At 49.2% G+C, this 17,652-nt stretch overlaps 1 protein-coding gene across 3 annotated transcripts in view; it reads left to right on the top strand.

Moving 5' to 3' along the window:
- The first annotated feature begins 12,276 nt into the window (after nt 1-12,276).
- ZBTB16 (zinc finger and BTB domain containing 16) overlaps nt 12,277-17,652 on the top strand; it is a 176,878-nt gene continuing 171,502 nt past the window's right edge. Inside the window, exons 1-2 of one of the 3 annotated variants that reach the window (XM_026657928.2) lie at nt 12,277-12,384; nt 15,325-16,643. In XM_026657928.2, the coding sequence (XP_026513713.1) occupies nt 15,397-16,643 (1,247 nt within the window). In that variant the 5' untranslated portion in view covers nt 12,277-12,384; nt 15,325-15,396. Of the gene's footprint in view, nt 12,385-13,757; nt 13,814-14,087; nt 14,139-15,324; nt 16,644-17,652 lie in introns of those variants that run through there. The other 2 variants (XM_026657929.2, XM_026657931.2) reach the window with 2 other exon arrangements.

The following is a 17,652-nucleotide window of genomic DNA, read 5'->3' as shown; positions in this document are numbered from 1 at the left end:
GTTTTTGTTATGTGTGACTCAGTCACCTAGAGGTTCTCTTCTGCAAGAAATCAAGCAAATGGGAGCCCATTCTGATAGAACAAATTTCCCCAGCTGTGTGTGCATCGCATGTGAAGCTGCAGTAAACAAACACAAGTGTTCCACAAACGTGGACTATTCTTGGCCGTGAGGAGGAAAAGAATGGCTGATATTTGAAAAGGGGGTTGGATGACTCAGGGAGTTGGAAATAAGATAAGAAACTTTGACTTCCTTGGGGAGGGAGGATGGTTTAGTGGTTAGACTGCTAGCCTAGAGCCCTGAATTCAATTCTTTTCCACCGATTTTCCTTTGGGACCTTGGGCAAGACACGTGGGGTAAAATTTTCAAATGTGCCTAAGGTTCAAATCTTCAAAAGTATTGAGACTTCTAAACTCCCATTGAACTCAGTGGAAGTTAGGAGCCTTCATACCTATGAGGATCTGGAGCTCAGATGCTTTTGAAACTCTTAACCCTTGAAGGCTGGGAGGTGCCCAGATACTATGTTACAGGTCGCCAGAGAAGTGCCTGTGATAGGTGACCCGTTTAAATCTTGGCCTGCAGTGATAGTTAGCTGGTTGGTCACCAGTTTGAAAGGAGTTAACCTTAGTTCGGTTCCTTGTGGACAGGTGTTCCCTGCTTATTGGTCTCCTTTTGTGGCCACAGACTGAAAGGAGGGAGAACACACCCCCTTTGCCTCCAGAGTTGGTCTCTTCAGGACGGGCTTCATTATTCTGGAGGGGAATGAGGAACTGGTACTTGGAGGGGTAGGTCAGAATCCTGGGCTTGACCTGTTTGGGATAAAGAGTCACCATTGGTCTCCTGGAGCTGTCAGACCACCACTTTTCCCCAGCCCTAAATTCATTGCAAAGAGACATTTAAAACCAAAGGGGGAAACCCTAAAACCAATCTACAACATGATGAACGCAATGACTGGAGGGCAGTTACACTTGAGGGGAAAACCTGGGCTGTCTATGAACTTCTTTTGTTGAGTCCCTAATTGATTCTATTCTACTTTAAAAGTTATTTTAGGATGAGCTGTACTGAGTATATGCACAGCCCCTCTGTACCATGCAGTTAGGTCTGGCATTTAAAATCTAATCGCGTATTCCTCCCCATCCCATGCAAGATGTCAAATATTTTAGGTTAAGAAAAGGGAAAAAGAGGAAAAATAATTACACAGTAAATTAAACCAGGGCAACCCCCCTGCTTATTAAGACTTCAAGAGTTACACATTGCTGCTTCTGGCTTCAGCTATCTTGAACGCGTACAAAGGATAATTCTAAAAATAGGTACTGTACAAATGATTAGGTCATACACTGCTTGGCAGAGACTTTTTTTTATTTAATTACAAACTAGACCCTGGATTGTTGGTGGAAAAATATAAATACGACAGTTCAAAGCCCGGCTGCCCGTTTTGCAGCATTATAAAGTTTGCTCTCCTTAGCTGAGTCACTGTAGATACATTCCCTTTTGTGCTGGGGGATTTAGTCATGGAATGTGGGCAGGTTGGCCTCCGCTGTCATGGTCCTGAGTCACAACTCACAATGATCCTCATAGTGTTTGCAGGCTTAGGGCCATAAGCTACTAATTAGCCGTATTGTCTTCCAGTCCTCCTGGTATATATAACCTGGACAAAGGAGGAAGGAATGGAGAGAAGGCATCAAAATCTGCAAGCCCAAGAAATGATTATGCAAATACTAGTTTATCACATGCTTGTAGCTTTTTCGATCCATTTGATCACTGAAAGCTGACATTCCAAGGGCCAGGATAGTTCTAACCTCTTCTTTGAATGTATTCGATTTCCATGTGTTTTTATTGCCTTATTAATACTGGTGCGCATGCAGCCCCTCCCCTCCTTCTGCAACACCGATGCAAGGAGCTGAGATTTACAAAAGTGACCTAGGCTCAGATCCCCAAAGGTATTTAGACACCCAATTCCTATTGAAATCAATGGGAGTTAGGCACCTAAATACCTTTTGAAGATCTGGGGCTTAGTGCGTTTGGGTGTCTAGTGTTTGGGGGTCTGATTTGAGACCCCTTAGGGGGGTTGACTTTTCAGAAAGCATTGACCCTCCTCCCTTCTGAGAATCCGGGCGCTTCTAGCTCTGCCTGACTGAGCCCCCAAAATCATGAGTCACTTTTGAACATCTTGGTCCTTGTGTTCCTAACTCCAAAGAGTCACAGGCCTCGATCCTACAAATGCTCTTGCATCTGGATAATCGCATGGAGTCCGGCTGGACTCGAGGCGTGTGAAGTTACTCCTTATGTACATGAGTGTGTGTCCCCCTCCTCCACCCTTAGAACTGGAGTGTAAGAGCTTGATTCTGCAAACACTTAAGCATGCATATAACTTTCCTCACAAGTGTTGCCCTGTTCCTTTTGTGTGATTAATTTTTTTTTTTCAGAACGGGGTCCTAACTTTAAAAGTGATGCAGTGAGTTAAAGTAAAAAGCCAAAGAGGGATGCAGCGAGGAAGGACAAAGATATGTATACATCCATTCAACTTAAATATGCACCTTTCCCTGGAGCAATAGTGGAGAACTCCTCCATGATTATATTAGCTCAATTAAAATTTTATTGCTGTAACAATGGGTGCTACTTATTTTAATACGGATTGTAATTACAGATAATCTGCAGAAATGCAGGAAACCAACAGAAATGTGTGGGAACCAACCACTTCTTATCCTAGCCTGCAGTTCTCCAAAAGCGGCTCTTCTCTCCCTGTTACTCTCTGGTATTATGAGCCAATGTCACACTAAAGGGATCTTCATGATTCCCCAACTCCAGCGTGCAGCTATGATCTGCCTGGGTCCAGTATCTGAACAGCTCAGATGGAAACTCAGACTAATCCATGGATTTCACATGCAGTTTAACATTCTGTAGATGCACATTTAGCAGCCTTCCGGGGTCCCTGTAAAATTTTTATTTTCTTCCAAAACAGCTTTGGAGTTGTTGTTTTTTTAAAACAAAGTCTAACACGTTGAATCAACTTTTCATAAGCTGTCAGCTTGTTTTATATGTGAACTTGGAGCAGTGAATTATGCTCAAATCTCAGAGCAAACCTTGCACATGTGCAGTAAGAACTTGGCACAAATACCAACACTATGACATCTGTGATGGTAAGAGTCCTAAGCCCTTGGTGACAAGTTTGCAGAATCAGGGCCTAGAACTATAAAGGCAAATTATAAAAAAGGTCTGGTCATAGTTTTGTGATTTTTAGACCATCATTTAAAAATGATGCCAAAAGCCTTAGATTTTAGTATTTAACTCAAAATAGCCTCTCTTCCTTCCCTACAGCTGATAACATTTTAAACCACTATCCCAATAGTCCCTCAGCAGCAACAAATGAACAGCTCTCCATGCTAGATGAAAGCCTCCATGATTGTAAGGGACAAACTGTTGGCTCTCATTTATAGAATTCCTGCTCTCACCCAGCCCCCATCTAGCCTAGGTTTTACAGTGAAACTGATTCAACTTTTTCCTATCAGGGCCACTTATCCCTATATTTTTAAAAAAAGCAGCTTTACTAACTTCCATCAATATAGCATCTTTCATCCCAATTTTAAGTCGAACAAACTGATATACAGGCATCTTTTCACTCACCACTAAGATGCAGCCACCTCTGGGGTGGAAAGCACTAGCCGTTTAACAGAGTAGAGCAAGTCTGTATAATACTGACAAAGGGCTGGAAGAAAAGATACTGTATGTGACAGTGCATAGAATCTTTTTGGAGGCTAGCAAAGAAGTGGTTAATTCTGGCTAGTGGAAGGAACATAGCTGCCTGCCCTGAGTGCACGGATTTGCAGGGTAACAGGGCTGGGCCAGTGGGAGGGAATTAATTATTTCCACCTACTCATATGAGAAGGATGGTGCTGTGGACTGAGTCCAACAAACGAGGTCAAGATACCTAGGAGGAGATAGAAATGTCAAGCTGGAGGTTGACTTGCTCCTTTGGGGACCTTGGCTAAAGTGAGCTATGTTCTAGATTTTTGCTTTGCCCTTTAGCAGACCGGAGTCCTGTCGTTTGCCCCCTTAAGAAGCGGGTGACTCACTCCTTTGTAGTTTCTGGGTTGTTGTACTATAGAGTTTCCAACCCTTCAAGACCAGCATTTCCATAACCCCCCACTGTGTCTGGTCATGAGTGTTGACCATCACTGGTCAGACACTCAGTTCTAGGCCTTTGCACTATCTAAAGGTTATCCGCTAAATGAGGGAAGTTGGGGATGGAAAAGATCTTCTGGGTCATCTAGTTAATTCACCAGTAAGTGCAGGACTATGCTGCCTGCTTCTGGAAATATTCTCTCCTGCTTTTTACAGTTTAGTCTCAAGTATCTTGCGTGGTGGCTTTTCCACTCCTTAACTGGGAGACTATTTCACAATTTAATCTCCTCTTGTGGGGACTCTTTTACCTTTTCCTCATTCCATCCTGCTACTCCTGGTTAGACCCCTTTTGGAGCAACCTAAACAATCCCTTTGCCTTGCTAATGATATTTCTATCCTTCAGGTATATATGGAGTGCTATGGTTGGCCGTTAGTTCAGAGACCTTCCCTTTATGTGTCTATAAAATACTTACTGCATTGCTGCCCCTAAACAAATTGATGATGTCCCCTCCAACTTCAGTCATCATGTAGCTCGGAGAATAACGCTTTCCATTGCACTGGTAACACAAGAGGTAGTGTTGAAATGTTCCCTGGGTTTCCGCAAGTGGAAATTTTTTCTTAATGCTACATTGCTGTGAAGATCTTCTGGTGAAATCCTGGAAGTCTTGCAAGTTTAATAGTAAAGGTTAATAATAATCACAACAGGCAGCACATCATTGCCTTTGTGCCTGGTTGAGAGATTTACAACATAAGCTCCTGGCAGAGGAAGAAATTGCTTCAATCACTTGGAGTAATGGCACATGGAGAGCCACTTGGGCATGACTACTATTTAACATGACAGACCCAGCCCAGCTTCATTTCATGTGCTGGTTCTTTTCTAATAAACATGTTACTCGATAAGGTGAGGATTATGTTTTAAAAAATAAGTAAATTGGAGATGGGGTGAGGGGTCAGCGTGCAATGGATTTTTCAGGGGTGGGGCACAGTAGAAGGGAAAAAAGGCAACTCGTGGAATGTAGGGGATAACTCCTTTGCAGAGGGAGTCCCAAAACCCAAGGATAGCCCTTGCTTTGTGGGTAGGCAGCCCCAAAGCCTGATGACTAAGCTCTTAAATTGGTACCCATTTTGCTATAATATCTAGCATCTCTGTGACTGATAATTAAAGACTGGGGGATTGAGATGATATTTGCAGGGCCCGTTGGTCTTGTATATGGCTTAGCCACAACAGGTGGAAACACATTATTGTCAGGTGCAGGCACAGGTTACCGTTGCTGGATTCAATCCAGCTGAGATGTTTGGGATCGTCTCCTTTTCCCCATACCTCTGACTGAGCTGATGTGAGTGATGGACGAGAGTTTTAAGTAGATCTTCAGTTTCTCCAATCCTACCTGGCTAGGTCTTACTGTAGCAAGCTGTGATGAACTGTCCCTTTAAGACTTCTGTATTGTAACAAGAGAACCCCAGGACTGCTGGAGTTTAGTTTAGTGCAGGAAAACTTTGCACGGAGCAGGTTGTGGGAGCTCTGCTGTTACAAAAGCACTCAGAGCATACTGGTGTGTCTCTATTTGCTTCTATATGACACTACACAAGTAAAAAGATGAACCTATTGGAATCTCACTTACACTCCATTTTTCTGTTGGTCTCGAGGCACCCAACTACCAGGTAGATGGTCTCTTTTGCTTATGGTGTCAGAACTTCCAAGTCTTGTATTTGACTTGATTTGGAGGAGAAAACAAAGTTTTATTTTATCTAAATCAAGAAGACAGGAGGTAGGAGGCAGGGGGAGGGTTGCTCATAGCTGAAGCTGCTCTTAACATTTCCTGTGCGTACTGTATATATGGTCTCACTGAAAGACAAGGGACTGACATTTAGAAGGTCACAAGCAAGGTGGTTTTTTTTTTTTCATCTTCCTATTTCATACCTCTCATCATTGCTCTGCCTTTCACTTCCTTTATGGTCACTGATAGTGTCTGAACTCAGTGTATGTGTGTGAGGAGGATATACATGAAGGAAGTAGAGAGGCAGACTTCCTAGTGGCGTGAGTGTTTTCTGAGGAGGACTCACTTGTTCCTGCTATTGTCAAGCAACAGATGTTCTTGACCAGGCTGTTACAACAAAGCTAATGTAATGGTAAATATTGGTTCAAATTTTTACTACGGTCCATGGCTTCAAGCAATAAGTGACTTCTTTACATCATATGTATACACCCAGTGACCAAAATATGTGCAGTGAAATACAGTAACCCTTACTGCAATGGTTCATGGCAGTGGGGGGGGGGCAGAAGGGGGGAACGGCTAGGGTGAGGGTTGTGGGTGGATGGACCTTAGAAGAGGGAGTGTGGAGAGACAGGCAGAGATGACAGATGTGGATCTGAGAGAGTGCAAGGTTTGGAACAGGATCGGACTCTGCCGCTGAGCTTGCCAATTCCAAAGACCTCTTCAGATGTGGCAACTGTGGAAATCACATTTCAGTTGAATGGAGCCTGCAAAAGAATGTAATACACAGACGTGACATGTTGTCTGTATTCCAGTGGGGTCTAGAGGCCCCACTAAAGATCAGGGCCCCATTGTGCTAGCTGCTGACACAGATATGGTAAGAGACAAACAGTGCCCCAAAGAGTTTGCAGTTTAGGTACACAAGACAAAAGGAGGGGAAAGGAAGGTGAAGCGACTTTCCTAATGCCAGTGGCACAACCAAGGTCTCCTAACCAGAGCTGTGAAGAGAGAGATTGTTCTAGTTTTGGGGGAGTGGGGGAGACATTTTGAAAATTGTTTTTTTTTCCTATTTGGAATGAAAGCAAAAATGTGAGATTCAGGGTCCATGGTGCCATCCCCTCACAGAGAAAGTCCTGGGATTCCCAGCTCCAAGGCAGTCCACCAGAGAGTTCATCCACATGGCTTCTCAGCAGCCTGGCATGAAACTAGGAAGGGTTCCAATGGAACTTTGTCAGAATCAAATTGTCTCCATGAAATGCTTTCATTTCGACACATTCTGATGGGAAAATAAGTTTCACTCGAATTTTCTATCCTGCTCTATCTGTTGATGCCTTTTATCTGCAAAAGACAGACAAAACTGAAAACTTCTCTGAGAAAATAAAGTGTCTTGAAGTGCATCCATGTACGGTGTCCACAATGTAACAAGGGGAAGAAGTGTGTGCCATGGGAGGTGATTTTAGACTTTGAGCTTGTTTGGAGTCCATGTGGAAAGAGGGTCTCAGTCAGGTTCCTATGGGAAAGGTATCCCCCACCATAGAAATCATCCACATATTTTGTACCTTTATTAACAGCCTCAGCAAAGAAAGTTGGGACTGAATAGACCATGTAGTCAGAACTCCCTTCTCACCCCTAGGTGAGAAGGCCCCTCCCAGGGAATATGCAAGCTAACTTCTTAGGGAAAGATCTAACAATTACTTATTTGATTGTATGTTCTTGGTCAGGTACCATCGTGTTGTGTGTTTATACAGTGCCTAGCACCATGGGGTCTTAGTCTGACTGGGGTTCCTAGGCTCTACTGTGCAATTCAAATGATGAAAATAAGAATGCGATGAGTAACATTACACAACTCAAGTATCAGGGGGTAGCCGTGTTAGTCTGAAGAAGTGGGTTTTTTACTCACAAAAGCTTATGCCCAAATAAATCTGTTAGTCTTTAAGGTGCTACCAGACTCCTCGTTTTTGTTACATAGATTCATAGATTCATAGATTCTAGGACTGGAAGGGACCTCGAGAGGTCATCGAGTCCAGTCCCCTGCCCACTGGACATAACTCGTCCTATTGCAGTTAAGGGGAACTAGTCAGGTGAGTGAAGTTTATGCATGTGCATATGTGTTTGCAGGATCAGAGCTTTGGAGCAAGGACTGTGTTTTAATTTGTATTTGTACAGCACATAGCGCAATAGGGGCTTGATTCTGACTGGGGACTCTGAGAGCCACTATAATATAACTATTAAGGCACAGTTTGAAACTGCGGGAGTATTTAAGTGCACTGTTGCCTAAGCTATACCAATTCTGTGGATGAATGAGGACTTCAGTTTTAGGGTCATCAATCCAATATCTTTTTGAAAAATAGCAATAGGAATTAAGTCTCTTAAAGTTAAACAGCTCAATAGCTTTTACTTTATTTTATTTTTTTTAAAGAAAAGTGAAATGCACCAATTCCCAGAAAGGACTGAGGGTGGGGGGTTAATCTTCAGCGTGCTGCCTGAGAATTTAGCCTTGGGAGTTCCATTATTGCTAATGGGACTCATGCAGCTTAATTTCATGCAAGCTACACTAAAAATGTACCCCTAGCTGTCTGCAAAATTTCAGTTCTGAAATCAAGCCTCTTAAAAGTTAGAGCAGGATAAACAAACACCTGAAACACTCCCCCTCCCGCCACAGTATTTTCTTCTAGTTCACTTTTTATTAAAAAAACAAAGCAAGACAAAAACACACAACAGCTCTACGGATTTAAGCAATTTAAAAGGGGGAAATATGTATCTGCGCTGACAGCCTGCATGCCAAATTTCAGCTTGCTGCCAATTAAAGTGGCAGAGTTATAACCCCATTTTTTTCAGGGGTTTAGTTGATGCCTTATCTTTAACTATGCTACTGTGAATGCCACACTGTAATACTTATCTAATAACCCTCCGCGCTGTATCCTTCATTATGGGGCCTCTGTTATTAGGCTGTTCTTGTTAAATGACTGCTATCATCTGGCCCCAAAATACATCAAATCCCATTATAATTATAAACACACTTCCCTATAACATTCTCTTTAGATTACATTCACACTGCTTTACCCCTCAGGGTATCTTCGTACTAATACCATTCTTATTTGCTATTTTAGCTGACAATATTGGGTCCTACACTATTTGCACCATACAAAGGGAGAAGGAAAAGTCTTTATAGCATTCCCATTACAGATTAATATTTTGATGTCCCCTGGAAACCTAACTTATCTCTTTTATTTCATTCACTCTCCCCTGTTAGATAAGGAGACCTGGCTTTTAAGATGTGTTGAACTTTGGCACCGAAGTAGGTGGGAGACTTGGAGTTTATGAATTGCACCATTCCAGTATCTCCACTCCAAGAGTAGCTTTGTAAACAGGAAGTTTGGAGTAACCCGGAGTCTGTCCATCTCTCTCGCTTTTTTTAAATCCTTTCTTTTTTTAGAGGCTGCGGTAGTAAATCTTTGCTCCAGACTTCACCCACCAAAGCTTATGCTCCAATACGTCTGTTAGTTTAGAAGGTGCCACAGGACTACTTTACTGCTATTCTTATGTCACAAGAACCTGCCCTTCCTCTAAACGGTGCTTGTTTGGGGGTAGTGTTTTTATCCGGGCAAAATAACCCTTATCAAGCCGACATTAAACTCTAACAGAAACAGTTTCCAGACAAAATTTGGCACCAAGCCCATGGGTTTGTCTTTGTTACCTTCTCCTTCTCTCAAATTCAGGCTTCAGTCTCCCTTTACCACTTACTAGCAAGGGGCTGGGCTTTCAAAGCGCAGAGCAAGGGAGATTGCTTGTATAAGGAATCTTGGGGACTGTTCTGGCTTTCTATTGTTTCAAGTGGCCTTCTCTGATTTGAGGATTAATTGAAGATTAGGATCGGCGGTTAATTGTGTATTTCTCCGTTTGGGAAGATAGGCTCCCTCCTAGGGTGAGTCTGCAGCGAGTTAAAGTCATTGCGAGGCAAGGCAAGCTGCAGAGGACTGAATGACAGACAGCCTTATCGTTCGCCTCAATGCAGTTGTCACATTAGAAGTTCAACAAGTTTAAAATGTATCTTTTTTAACTTGTCTGTGGCGCAGTCAATTATATCCGCCTGCTTGTTAGGCAGCTTTTCGATTTAATGATTTCATTATTAACACGCTGGGGTTTTAACCCTGTCGCTGCTGCTCCCACCGCATCCCCAGCTTTCGGGTGTGTTAGTAGGTGCGGAGGTAGGGGTGTGTGCGTGTGTGTGTGTGAAAGAGAAAACGCAACCTCGCATCCTGTGCATTAAAGTTGATACTACTCAATGCCTTGCATGGGGTGCATTAATTAAGACGCGGATTAATTTAAACCCGGCTCTTTACGATTGTGTTATGGCTTCTTGGCTCACGCACTTAACGAGGCGTCGGGAGTTGATCTGCAAAGCCCTGTAGCTTGGTTTCCGCTGCTGGGCGGCGGCGAGGTGGAGCAGGATGCGAGGAGCAGGGAGGAGTTGGCTGCCAGGCGTGCGGGGGGAGAGGAGACAGTGCGGCAGGTGTCCAACCTAGGAGCTGCGTTTGCGGCCAGGGATCAAAATCCAGCCGCCGTCGGGTGACCTACCCCAGTGGCAGGATTAAAAGGGAGCGAGTGCGGGGCTCTGGTGTGTCAAACCACCCCGCCAGAGCCCGGCCTCCGAGCCACGTTTCGTGCCACGCGCTGGGGGGTGTGTGGACGGGTCTGTCTCGCGTCTGTGCACCTTGTCCTGAAGCCATCCTGCCTGCCCCATCCACCGCTCGGGAGACACTGGTTCTGGGAGCGCCCCGCTCCGCAGGGCACCTGTCCACACGCTGCTCCGTGACACCCCCCCCTCGCTGCCCCAGCACAGGCGCTGTCGGGGGGGGGGTGCAGCAGGTGCGCCCTCGGAGCTGCTCTAAAGCCGGATTGGCGGCATTGGCTCCGGTTCATTGATTCCCAAAGGCAGCCTCCTGCTCCTCCATGTTTGTTGTTGGCAGAGGCCAACGGAGCCAAGCGCTGTCCAGCAGCCCTCGGGATCCGCTTCCCCCTTCCCTCCCCATCCCCTCCTGCCGATCTCCCAAGCCAGGCAGCAGGAGCGAACCCGCGCTCCCTTCCTCCCTCCCCCCATGCAACTTTTCGGTAACTTCCTTCGGGATGGGGCAGGAGCCGAGCCAAGGGCTTCCCCCCCCCCCATCGCTGCCAGCATCTCCCGCGGGCTGGCACGCCTCTGCCCAGGACTTGGGGACCGATCTGTCTGGCGGAGCAAACCGAGAAGCGACACCCCCCCGCCCCGCTTGCATCTCCCCAGCTCCGGGCAGGACAAGCTGTCAGGAGACGCGGCTGGCTTGGGAGGGGCGGTTCAAGGGACTGGCGAAGGAGGGATGCTCAGGGGAAGCGGTTCCCATCTGCGTTCTCCTAATCCGGAGCCTAATCCGGAGCCTAATCCGGCTGGCACAGAGCTCTGGCTTGGTCCTTCCACACGGATCGCCCCGGTGCGATTCCCGAGGGAAAGGACCCGGAGCTTTCTGTGGCGTCCCACTCTGAGCCCGGTTTCCTTCGCCTTTCGCCTCAGTATGGGGAACGGGTGCCCAGCCCAGCCTCACAAAATGCTTCTCCTTCACCCTGCAAGGCGTAGTTAACGCACAGAATAGTGTAAACCCGGCGTGTCCTGTCTCCGCAATCCGGCTGAGAACAGTCCGCTCCCTCCTTGGAAACCAACAGCTGCATTGCACGATTCGCGGACTAAATCCTAACACAGGGCTGCAGAGAGACCCGAAAATCAACCCCCCCCCCGCCCAATCAGCCCTGCTAACCGAGGAGATCAAGTTTGAATGGGGGGGGCGTGTGGGATTTGGGGGGCAAGGGCTAGTCACTATTTCATCTCGTCCTTTCCGAAGTAGTCCCTCAAGTATGACTAGGTTAGGGGGGGAACCCCCCCAACCCCGCAGTGTTGCAGAAATGGGAGGAGGGCAGGCACCCGCTTCTGTTCCAACTCCAGCTCCCCGAGAGGAAGCCCAGGCAGGGGAAAGTTTCACTCCTTGGAGCAGCTTCCCTGGCAGAGGCCCAGCCTCACACCTGGGCCCCTGGACATTTCCCAGCCATGCGGAGCGCCCCCAGGGTGGGTGTCCGGCAAGTTTTCCCCTCCAGGCTCTCCCCCAGCCCCCCTGGCCGGGTGGAGGCTCCCAGCAGAGACCTCAGCCGCTCGGGGGTCAGTTTGGCTCCGAGGTGCGTGCGGGGGGCCGCTCTGGCTGCAAGGCGCTGCGCCCATGGGTGGGGGGCGGGAGCCGGGTGGGGGGCAGCGGTGTGGGCACGAGCCCCGTGCCAGCAGTAAAGATGGTGCCCGGGCCGGGCTTCGCTGGGGTGGGAGCGGCCCTGACGCGGGGCGCAAGCCGGCACGTCAGTCAGCGCGGTGTTGATTTGCTAACCTTAAAGCAGAGAGGAGTTGGAGAGGGTGAGAGCGGGTACTGCGAACTGCCGGATTATGCTGCGGCGGCTTTAATAACAAGCAACAGTTCCCCCGCCAAGCCCGGCCGGTGTATCCACCGGCGGCTGGGAGCCTCCTGCCATGCCCCAGACAGTGAGTGCCCAGGGGCGGCTTTCAGCAACTGGCTGGGGGGCTCTGGCGAGCAGGGGGCGCGGGGAGGGGTGTTCGTGTTTGCTCGGGAATGGATGCACGGGGAGAGAGATGCAAGGAGATCAAGGGTCTTGCCTGTCAGTTCTGCACCTCGCCGGCTCCCCCTTGGGGAAACTGGGGGGTGACGGGCAACTGGACATTGAGGGAGGGGGTGCTTGCAATGGGAGAGGGAGGACTGGGGACGCTTTGGGCTCGGGGTGGGGGGGGAGCTGGCAGGCAGATGAGAAGCAATTGTTGTGATGTTCTGGCTAATATGTATTCTGAAGGGCTCGCGGGAGAGAAATGTGACTTCCCCTCCTTATTTCTTTGGTGCGTGGGGAGGTGGAGCCCTGTGATGGTTTCAGAGCGAAAAAGCTCGCTTCTGGGCTGGGGAGGGTTAACGGGAGGGTTGGGGAAGCGATTTTCCTCTTTTTCTTCTTCTTCTTCTTTTCATTTTAGTTTTGCAATTAGCGTCTCGGGAAGGTTGGGATCGAGCCGGCCCCTTCGCTTTTCTCTCCCTTCAGCCTTCCTTGCTTGGAAAGAGGCAATTTAAAAAAAAAAAATGTTTGGTGCCCGGTGTTGTAATGCAAACGCCTTTGTGCGGTCTAAAAATAACCCCCCCCCCGGCTGGGTTGGTTCCAGCCTTTGCACCTGATGAATCTTGGATGCCTTGCAAATACAGCGGGGTCTGCCTTTTAATTGTCCAGCTCAAAACTTCCTTCGCCGGGTGCAAATCTCTATCCCTGGCGGTCGCTGGCCAAGTTGGGAGCGAGCAGGATAAACAGCCAAGCTGGAATATTGTTTTCACCTCTCAGCTCACGGTTACATCCCACACTAGAGCTCGCTTTCCTCCCCGGCCCTACGTGACAGCTCCACGGACGGGGCTCAGTCCATGGTGGGGTTGCTACATGTAATTCAGGCTGGTCTGCATTTGAGCTTGGTTATATCTGGCCAAGTGCCGTTTAGTTGAGACAAATACCCTCACCCGCCACCCCCAGAGAGTCGTGTGAGTGTGCAAGCAACTTTTGCGAGAATTACAATATTTTGCATCCCATCTTCCCATTTTCCCCTTGCTCCCTCTGCGCGAGGAAGTGGGCGCTTGTCCCCCGGTTTAACCAGTCAGCGCAGGCGGTGGGTTCGGGGTGAGGGTGGATTTCAAACGCTGTTTGGGTTATTTTTATGTCTTTCTTGGATTGTGGTGGTTGAAGTTTGTTGAAAGCGACCCGAGCAGGGCGGGGGGGACGGGGACTGGTGATTATCTTGTGCGATAGAAGCTGTGATTTTCATTGGCTCCAAAGTGCGGAGCTGGGCTCCCTCCTCTGCCCAATAACTAAAACAGATGCTGCTGGTTTCCCCGTGATTTGTGTTGGTGGATGTGTGGGTCCCGGAGGGGGTAGGTGTTATCTTGGGGGGGCTGGGGGGCTGCTTGCGGCGGGGGAGGGGGAAGGAGGGACACACGCGGCTGAAACTTGGTCTAACAAGCCCCAGTCCGGAGCTGATAAAGGATTTTAATAGTTCACTCATTAACCCTTCCAGCTCGCCCCTGGCAGCTTTGTTCTCGGGCGAGGTGCCTCTCCCCAGGGCTAAGGGAAGGCGGACAGCGGCGGCTCTGATGCAGAAGCCCCAGCTTTAGCGCCGGGTTGGGGGCGAAGCTTCGCTGCTTTCCCCGGGGCTTCCCCATCCCTGCCCCGATCCAGCATGTTTCTGCCCGCGGCAAGGTGCGGGGGGCAGCTGGGGCCCCCAGGTCGGAGCCCCCGAGGCTGGGTTTGGGGGCGGGGGTGGGAGCCGGGGCTTGGAGCCCCCTTTGGAGGGTTTGGAGCCCCCTTTGGAGGGTTTGGGGGTCTCGCTCGAAGGCTGAGCCTGGGGGTGTCTCTGGAGCTGGGTTGGGGGGGGGTCAGGCCCGGAGGAGGGGAGTCTCCAGGAGGGCGCCGATCTGAGGGGTGCCTCGGGATCCCCCTGGAGCCGCTCCCCCGTCCCCGCTCGCTGCCCGCGGAGTTTGCCCGGGGACAAAGGGGGTAGGAGCGGCCCTGTGGCGGACTGGGGCAGCGGGGCCGGCTGCCCTGGCCCGGGGTCCTGGGGCGGGGTGGGGTGTCCGCCCGGCGGGACCCCTCTTGCTTCACGCCCGCTAGGGGGCCGGGCACCAAGCGTGCGTGGGGAGGGGGTGAGCCGGTAGGGTGGGAGAGGAAGCGAGTCCCCAGGGCACAGACCCCCCCCTTCCGCGGGGACACGAGGGGGCAGCGGGGTGGGGCCCAGAGGAGCACAGCCCCCCCCTTTCCCGGGGGTACGAGGGGGCAGCGGGGTGGGGCCCAGAGGAGCACAGACCCCCCCTTCCCCTGGGGTACGAGGGGGCAGCGGGGTGGCCCCTTGTGTGGAGGGCGTGCGTGTATTTAGGGGAGAGGCCCCTGGGGTACCAGGTGTGGGTAGGACTCTGTTGCGGGGGTTGGGGCTTCCCATGGTGTGTCTGACAGGCAGTGGGGTGGTAGCAGACGCAACAAGGTTTGCCGGTTTAAGGAGGGTGGCTGTGATTTTTGGGGGGGCAGGGGAGAAGCCTGGACACCCCCCCTTCAGCTTCCAACAACAAGAGGTCCCCCTCCATTCCCTCAGGTTTCATTGTCTCCATGTCACAAAGGTGCCTGGAGGGTGACCTGGTTTATCAGCCAGGCGAGCTGGACTGTGCAAGGCCAATGAGTGCTGCAGCTTGGAACCCAGCAACCCTCCCCATGTCCCCTCTGTGCCTTTCAGCCCTTGTAACGGGAAGTTGGTTTATGATGTTTTTGGAGCTTCCACAATTTCCAGGCTCCAAAACTTAGCTGTAGAAACTTTGTATGCAACTTGCTGCCAAAATCCTAAACTAAAAGTTCTTTTCCCCTTTTATTTCCCCCCTCCTCTATTTTGTTTTCACAGACAACGGGCACCTAAAGCTAGTCCCGGATTGAGCAAAGAAAGACACCCTAATGACTAAATCTCAGGCTCACTATGGATTTGACTAAAATGGGTCTGATACAGCTCCAGAACCCCAGCCACCCCACAGGGCTCCTGCAGAAAGCCAACCAAATGCGCCTTGCAGGGACTCTGTGTGATGTGGTCATCATGGTGGACAATCAGGAATTCCATGCTCACAGGACAGTGTTGGCTTGCACTAGTAAAATGTTTGAAATCCTGTTCCACCGCAACAGTCAGCATTATACCCTGGACTTTCTTTCACCAAAGACTTTTCAGCAGATATTGGAATACGCTTACACGGCCACCCTCCAGGCTAAAGTTGAAGACTTGGATGATCTTCTTTACGCAGCCGAGATCCTAGAAATAGAATATCTGGAAGAACAGTGTCTGAAGATCCTGGAGACCATTCAGGCGTCTGAGGAGAATGATACAGAAGTCAACATGACAGATGGTGGCACTGAAGAGGAGGAGGATAGGAAATCTAGGTACATCAAAAACCTGTTCATCTCCAAGCATTCCAGTGAAGAGAGTAGTTATGCCAGCATGGCCAGTCAGAGTTTAACGGGGGCAATGGTGGAGCAGAGCCCATCTGTCTCGACTTCATTTGGACTCTCCGCGATGAGCCCCACGAAGGCTGCAGTGGATAGTTTGATGACCATTGGGCAGTCATTATTGCAAGGAGCTCTACAGCAGAACGCCTCCGAGGACTTGCATTCCACGAGCAGCCGCCACCCCAGTCTCTCCGAAGTAAAAACAGAAGTGATGCAAGTGGAGGAGGCGTCTAGCCACGAAAGCCCAAGGACGGCAGAGTCCAGCACTTCTGGAGGGGACAAGTCGGATGACAAAAGCAAGGAAGGCCCTGGTACTCCCACGCGTAGCAGTGTTATCACAAGTGCCCGTGAACTTCATTATGCCCGGGATGAGAATGCAGAGCAGCCCCTCGAGTTGGGCCAAGGAGTGCCAGTCGGACCGGAGCACTCGATTTCTCAAAGCGAGAAACACCTGAGTATATATTCAGTGCTACCAAATCACAAAACTGACTCGATGCTCAGCATGCCATCCTCCATGACATCGGCTCTTCACATGCAGCCAGCTCTTGCCGTGTCCATGGACTTCAGCGCTTACGGGGGGCTTCTGCCTCAAGGCTTTATTCAAAGGGAGCTGTTCAGTAAGCTGGGTGAATTGGCAGCTGGCATGAAAACTGAAAACCGAGCCATTGGTGAACAGTGCAGTGTTTGTGGCGCAGAACTGCCGGACAACGAGACGGTGGAACAACACAGGTAAGTCCTCTGCACTCGTTTAGTCTTGATGTGGCAGCACGTCTCTCCTGACATTTGATGGTTTGTGTCACAATCAGCTTGTTTTCTATTTTTGTTCAGTTGAATTTAGTGCTGGCTGGTTTGACCCCAGTAGAGGAAAATGAATTCCATCTAGGGGTAATTCACCCCTGTGCATAGGGCTCTCATGAAGCCTGTGCATCACTCTTCAGTTCCTGCTTAAGACATCCAGAAGTGGGACCTTAGTGGTGCATAGGCCTCTTGCTGGCCCTTTGCACATGTGTGAATTTACTGTATTCTCAACTGGGTAAAGCATTAACAAACTGCAAACTAAATAGGGGAGGGCCCAGGGAGACGTTTATGATGGGGACCCTTGTCCGTGCTCTGAGCCGCACCAACTTACTTAGCCAAGACAATGAGTTACGGTCACTACCCGGCCAGATTTGAGCCCACAACCCAGATATGAAAGACTCTATATCTTATTACCAGTTCCAAAAGATGTGCACTTCCTTCTTTGGGTTGAAAAGAGGATGGCACTCAGCTCAGGCAATAGTCTGTCCTTTTCTTGCTCCATGTCCTAACATGCATTCAGATGCCAGGGCTAGGTATGTGCTGTAATTTTTTTTTTTTTTAAACATTGGGATGAGGCATGTTGGATTCTCACATCCTGCTCCAGAGACTCTGGGATTTTTCTCTCTGCCTTCTGGATTGTTAATTTTACACTCTATATCAATCTCATGATGCCGCTCCCCATTGAGTAACTGCGTATGAAATACTTACCTTCTTGCTTCTCAAACAAGTGTCAGATGATGACTTTGGTGTCATAGTGATCAAAGCTTGAACCAAGAGAACGTCCAGAGTAACTACACTGTCAGTGCCAAGTATCAGCGGGGTAGCCGTATTAGACTGTATCCACAAAAACAACGAGGAGTCCGGTGGCACCTTAAAGACTAACAGATTTATTTAGGCATAAGCTTTCGTGGGTTTCTTCAGATACCCACAAAAGCTTATG

Source organism: Terrapene carolina, unplaced genomic scaffold, assembly GCF_002925995.2.
Source record: "Terrapene carolina triunguis isolate 2854851 unplaced genomic scaffold, T_m_triunguis-2.0 Scaffold374, whole genome shotgun sequence".
Lineage (NCBI taxonomy): Eukaryota > Metazoa > Chordata > Testudines > Emydidae > Terrapene > Terrapene triunguis.
The sequence above is the reverse complement of the archived record's forward strand: the minus strand, read 5'-3'. Positions and strand labels throughout refer to the sequence as shown.